This window comes from Orycteropus afer, unplaced genomic scaffold (assembly GCF_000298275.1).
Source record: "Orycteropus afer afer isolate SDZICR_OR568_19922 unplaced genomic scaffold, OryAfe1.0 scaffold00062, whole genome shotgun sequence".
NCBI classification, from domain to species: domain Eukaryota; kingdom Metazoa; phylum Chordata; class Mammalia; order Tubulidentata; family Orycteropodidae; genus Orycteropus; species Orycteropus afer.
This window is the reverse complement of record NW_006921649.1, coordinates 10,899,087-10,905,753: the sequence shown is the minus strand read 5'-3', so window position 1 is coordinate 10,905,753 and position 6,667 is coordinate 10,899,087. Positions and strand designations below refer to the sequence as shown.

Here is a 6,667-nt window from a genome sequence, read left to right as displayed (position 1 = left end):
TGGTGGGTTTGAACCACCACCCTTCTGGTTAGCAGTCAAATACCTTAGGCACTATGCCACCAGAGCTCCCATACACATATGTTGTTGTTGTTATGTGCTGTTGAGTCGGACCCGACTCAGCGACCCCTTCTTGGGTTTCCGAGGCAGTATCACTACGGAAGTAGATTGCCCCATCTTCCTATCTTCCTTCCAAGGAGTGGCTGGTATACACATATATGTACATGAATAATATATACATATGCATTCAAAGTACACTTATATGTATTTTATATATATATATACACACACACACACACACACACACACACACATTTATACATATTTGTATGTAAACTACATGCATGGTTTGCTGTGAAGAAGACCAAGATCACAGAGGCATGTACAAAAAACAATTTTGTTATGAAATCCAAGCTCCTATCTGCCAATTTCAGTGCCTAATGACATATTCCCTGGCTTGAAATCCCTTTAAGTCCATGTCATACTCTCAGTTGTGAATGTTCTTTCAGCTTGTGTTTTTGATATCAATTTACTGTCATATTTTTGATAATAAAGTTGCAAATCAACCAGACTGGGCTAATGTGTTACAGGGAGGGCACAGTTTCTATTTAAGGATTCACAGAAATGTGTTTATTATTCTCATTGGCAATTTTTTAAAAAGAGAATAACAGATGAATAACAGATGTGAATATATTTCATCTGCTTAAGTGTTTTTCACTGTGAGCATCTTGCTGAGGTTCTACAGTCCAAAGTCTCACCATCAGTTAAATATGTGACTGCACTTTCTCCTACTTAGTATTACAGAATGGAATCTTAAGTATGAAAGATGTCTTGTATAGTATGTCAAAATGTTGAGCAATATCGTTTCAATCTAAACACAGAAATGAAAAAAGAGCAGATGATTTCCCTTTTGCTGTAATTCACTTTGGGATGCATGTCATGAAGAGCACTATCCAAAAGCAATTTTCATTGATTGACTGACTGATTGAGGAAAAGGGTGAATGTTCTTTCAGCTTACGTCCCTTCTGAAGTATGATTCTTATAGCTCCTGACAGCTCTTCACAATTTGTAGTTAAATGCCATGTTAGCAAAAAAAAAAAAAAAAAAGAAAGAGAATTATAATTATTTGTGTTTTTAGTACAGCTGGTTTGAGCCACGTAGATAAATAGCTGAAGGATGAGATAGATCCAAAAATGCTCTAAATTCCTCCATTCAATACACTTTGATTTTAGAGACTATAATTGCTAAAAATACCTTATTAATAAGCTCACTGCATTAGCTAATCAGTAATACTGACGAACACATAATTCTTGTTCTACTTCTGTGGAAGGTGCTACTCTTTCTACAACATTCAGCATCAGTGTCCTTATAATCTCAAAAAGAATTAGTCCTCTCAAATGTGCCTCTGGTTCTATTAACCATGCTCCTTAATTTAGCTAATTTAGGCAAATCTTTCACTCTGTGATATATAACTAAATGAATGCTGATCCATGGATCACTGATGCAAACACCATGACCAGTGATGAAACTGAAAAAATTTCATGGAAATGTTCTTTGAAATTACTGTAACAGATCAATGTCTATCACTATTACTGTTGGCCTGTTCTTAAAATTTTAGATTATCCTCCTAATGACATGAAAAATACTTGGGGAATTTTTTCCCTTAATTTATGTAACTGGGCTTTTCTCAATTGTTAAAACAATCCTGCTGAGACAATAATTCTTACTTGCAATTGATTAAGTTAATCACCATGACTCTTTAAATGAACCAAATTTTAATGCTTGCAAAGTCAGATCTTTTGCAAATGGCTTATTTGTAGAATATTTTAAAAAGCATTGATGAGGTAAAGTGACAGTGCTGGTCATAACAAACATATTTCCAGGTAAGAGGCACTTAAAATGTCTTTCCCAGGCTGCTGCATACAAATGCACAGGCCTATAAGAATGTTCAAAACCCTTATATAGGTTCATGGTTGGGTTTACTATGGAAACTTGAGGAGGTAACTTTTGCAATTTGGAATTGACACTCTCTTCATGCAATTAGGCTTCCAGCAAAATAGGTCCAGGTTGGGGGGAAAAAAAACAACCCAGCTCAAACTAGTAAATAATTGCAGTATCATTGCATCAGTTTAGTTTAAAGAGCTGACAACCCTCTCTAAACTCCAAGCACAATTAGTCATTAGGGTCTAGTTTTTCAGCACTGTTAAGCAATTTGTAACCCATTCCTTTTAATAGGGTTAGGCATTACTTAACCGACACAGATGACTTGAAAACTGAAACCTCTAGTTATGAAGCAGCAACCTTGTTCATTACCTTCTGTGATAGGCAAATCATCTATAAAAACAGCATTTAATGGGCAACCAATGAATAATCAATGGCTTACTTTTCATCTGAGCGTGAAAATGAGAATAATCTAATACAGAATCCCTCTGGTAAGAGGATGAATCTTGGGCTCTGCTGCTCTTCAGGGCTGATTTATAAGGTCTTGGAAAGCTGATGTAAACAGATGATCAACGGGACCCATCCCTGCTCATAATAACCCCCAACTGGCCCACTCCCTGTTTTCCAAGTCCATCCCTTCAGGCTATTAGCTCTGTCCAGCTAATTCTTCCCTCTACTCCTGCCTGCTGCTTTTACTCCGGCCATCCGTTCAGTCCAGCCGACTCAGAAGTAATTTTATACGCAGCAGAGAGCGGGTGGAATTGATTTTTCACTCAGCGCTCAGTTCCCATCTGAATAATTATCAATTTTACTGCCTCATAAAGGGAAGAGTCAAAATTTCAAATCAATTCAAAAGAGCTTTTGAGACGACAGAAACTGTGCATAAGAATAGAGGTCAAAGTTGTCAGTGACCTAAGGAGATGATGTCAGATATTACTATACCCAACAGTTGACATCAGAGGCACTCAAGATGATATAACCTAGTGCTAATGCAAATCATATTTATGCTGACTACCAGAGACCAGTCATTAATATTTAAAATGCTATCTGAAAGCCTACATTCCAAATAAATAGAATATATTCTACTGTTAATAAAGATATATCACTACTTAGTCATATGTTATAAAGTGAAGGATTACCAAGTATTATTAACACACAGAAATTACTTAAACCAACAAATGCATGGTAATTCTGAGTAAAGACAAAGCTGATTGTCTCCTGCACAGCCACATTACTTGCTCTGCACAGTCTGATGGTATTTTGTCTAGCACCACAGTCTATTGATCTCTGCTAAAATTTTCTACCAACTTAGAAGTTTCTGCTAAAGTTTATGGGCCAATACTATGATTATGACTGAGAGTGCTGGCAGGAGTGATTTGGTGGTGGACTTGTTGCTTGCCATGGTGGGTGGGGTGTGCATCTGTTTCCTGGCCAATCCATGGCTACATGCTTTGTCAATGATGCTCAACCTTTTTCATACCAAAACAATTGAGGGCTATGACATACTCCCAACAGTACAGTAGCTACTGCAGGGGGTAAGGTAGGGGAGAGGAGAGGAAGGGTACACTCAAAACTCGATAGCATGTATATTTTCAAAATGACTTCCAGGTGAATCTGAGATTATTATCCTCAGCAACTATTTCTTTGAGAATCAGTAGTGTTAAGGACTTGGGGTTTTGAGCCAAACAGACCCTGGTTCAAATTCCAACTCCATCACTTTCCAGTTCATTTCTCTGCACCTTAATTTATTACTCTGTAAAGTGGGGATGATGTTACTCACATTTCAGGGTCACTGTGGGACCTCGGAAGGAAGGTTGGGCAATCTTACATATGATACTGCCTCGGAAACCCAAGGAGGGGTCGCTATGAGTCGGGGCCCACTTGATGGCAAATAACAAAAACAACAACAACGTGGGACCTAAATGGGAAGATTTCTTTGACTATCTCCATCCTCCTGTGTCACTTACTCTGTCATCATTGTATTAATCAAATAATCATGTAACTAGTTAGTTACTTGTTTCTCTGCCTTACCTGAAAGGAAGCTTTGTAAGGTGAGATTATACATTATGAGTCTTAGTGGTTCTTGCACTTTGCACACATTAAGTCCTCAATAAATATGAGTTACCTTTCTTTTCCTTTATTGTATTGCCAACATGTTATAATGGTTCCAGGGTCATATGAAATAGTTAATAGGCCTGTTGTCCTTTGTCTAGTTACACAACACCTTAATCAACATCTTAATTGCCCCCACCTCAACAGAAAATAACTGGGTAACTGAAACATGATCACACATGAATCATTTAAATATTAGTAAAAAAATGACACGGCTGTCTCATTCTAATTTCATCATTTCTTTACCCAGAGTGATACTTCTCTGCTGAATGAAGGTGGCTTATTGGTTGAGTAATCATCATGTACATTGTTGAAGTATTTACTTTTGCAGATATTAGCTGGCAAAAATTAAACAATTGAAAATAATGTGAGGACCTCATCTTCCAAATTTAGTGGAATTAAAAAAATTCATAGCGATGGTCTCTTCACAGACAAAATGATATTGTTAAAATACTGCTTATATGTATGTATATTCATTTTTAAATGCAAGCTATTACTACAGTTTGTAGAGTATTATTTTTTTCCTAATGTTAAACTTTGACCTAACCCATATTAACCAGTTAGAAAACATCTGAAAATCAAGAAAGAAATTGTGGTTTTGTTACATATTAGTTAAATGCTATTAGGAACATTACCTAACCTATCTCAACCTTGATTTCTCCTCTTAAAATGGGAAAAGTACCAACTGTGACATGATGAATGGAAAGTTCCTCGCAAGTTGCCTACCACAGACTAGGAGCCCAGCAAAAGGTAGTTTCTCAATATACTAGAGTGCTCACAAGGCAAACCTAAGATGACATTCTCAAGAGGTTCTAGGAAAGAAATCAGAGGTGGAATGTTTCTAGTTCAGCTTAGCCCTATACTTCTCTGAGGTCTCTGAAAAAGCTACACTCTTCTTAAATTCTGGGTTCAAGGTGAGATGAACTACCTAGGGATTTCTTGAGGGAGGGTTAATCTTGAGGCCAGTGTACTATTCCACTTTCAGGAACAATATTCCTTAAGAATAACTGGTAAAAAGTCTTGGGAAGATCAATCACTCTAAGAGATATTCAGGGACCAGGTTGACTTCTGGGAAACTATGGTTCTTAAGCCAGGTGACCAACCACCAGTTACCTGCTGCAGGACATCTGGGTTTTGCTGCATAAAGTGTAATAGTCTCTGACCGGCCTGGGTAGTCTCTCTGCATCGAAGTGGCTTCTTGCCCTCTTTTGCTATGTGCTTGAAGAGGTAGGTGATGATGTAGTCTAAACTGGTACAGCAGCTGGAGGAGACAACTGTATCTGCACAAACAATAATTGAGAATTCATTTGCATCGCGGAAGTGTTTGCTTCATCTATTAATTATAAGGCCTCCATTAAGAAAAAATCACTTTCTGGTTTCAAAATGCTTTTACCAAACTGTTAAGTTCCTTGAGGGCAGGGATTTTGGCCTTGTTTATCTCCTTAAAGCCAGTGTTTAACACAGGGCCTAGCATAGAGACATGTTAATAAGTAAATGATTCCTGGATTATATTGAATAGAATTTTCCGCTTGTGACCTTAAAGGTCTTCACAACAACCCTCTATTCAATTCAAGTGACTTTATTATTTACTTGGTACAGAGTGCCGTGCATCAGGTAAAACAAGGGCCTAACTATCACCCAGGAGCTCTGGTAGCATAGTGCCTTAGGCATTTGACTGCTAACCAGAAGGCTGGCGGTTCAAACCCACCAGGCACTCCTCAGAAGGAAGGCTGGGCAATCTACTTCCATAGTGATATTGCCTTGGAAACCCAAGGAGGGGCTATTGCTATGAGTTGGATCTGACTCCATGGCAGTGCATTGTGTTGTGTTTGTTGTAACTACCATGCTGGTGTCAAAGAGCCCATGAGTTAGTAGTATACAGGACACTGTAGAACAATGCTGTATACAAATGAGTGATACATGGCTGTGAGGATTTTGAGGAAGAGATTACATTTGGATGGGGATCAAGGAAAGTTTGACGAAGGAGGTAGTACCTAGATATGCCCAGCTGTAATGTTATTCCAGCTAGGCATGTTGTTGTTGTTGTTGTTGTTATGTGCCGTCGAGTCATACCTGACTCATAGCGACCCCTCCTTGGGTTTCCGAGGCAGTATCACTACGGAAGTAGGATTGCCCAACCTTCCTTCCGAGGAGTGGCTGGTGTGTTTGAACCGCCAGCCGTCTGGTTAGCAGGCAAGTGTCTTAGCCACTATGCTACCAGAGCTAGGCATAAGGAAGGAAATTTTTTGGATAGAGATTACCATAAAGCAACATAGTGTTAGGGGAAAAGCAAGGACTCTGAAGCCAGACAGCTCTGGTTCCAAACCCCATCTTTTCCAATGACCTGCTGTGTTGTTACTCTGAAACAGCCACTTAATCTTTCTCACCATTTAAAAAACACCTTGCAGAGAGCTGTATGTGAAGAAAACAAAGTACATAAGTAAAAAAAAATAGCTGATATTTATTGGGAGTGTTAGTTACTGTGCTAAATGTTTTACATGGGTGATTATATTTAATCCCCACACCCACACTGTAATGGTCAGTAGTATTATTTCCACTTTACATATGAAGACTGAGGCTTAGAGAGAGAAGGTGACTTGTCCAATGTCACAAGACT

The 6,667-nt window shown here is 38.5% G+C and overlaps 1 protein-coding gene across 1 annotated transcript in view; it reads right to left on the bottom strand.

Annotated features, from left to right (window-relative positions):
• RANBP17 (RAN binding protein 17) overlaps window positions 1–6,667 on the bottom strand; it is a 533,584-nt gene that overhangs the window by 28,009 nt on the left and 498,908 nt on the right. Inside the window, exon 25 of the mRNA XM_007939761.2 lies at window positions 5,164–5,330. Coding sequence (XP_007937952.1) covers window positions 5,164–5,330 — 167 coding nt within the window. The remainder of the gene's footprint in view (window positions 1–5,163; window positions 5,331–6,667) is intronic.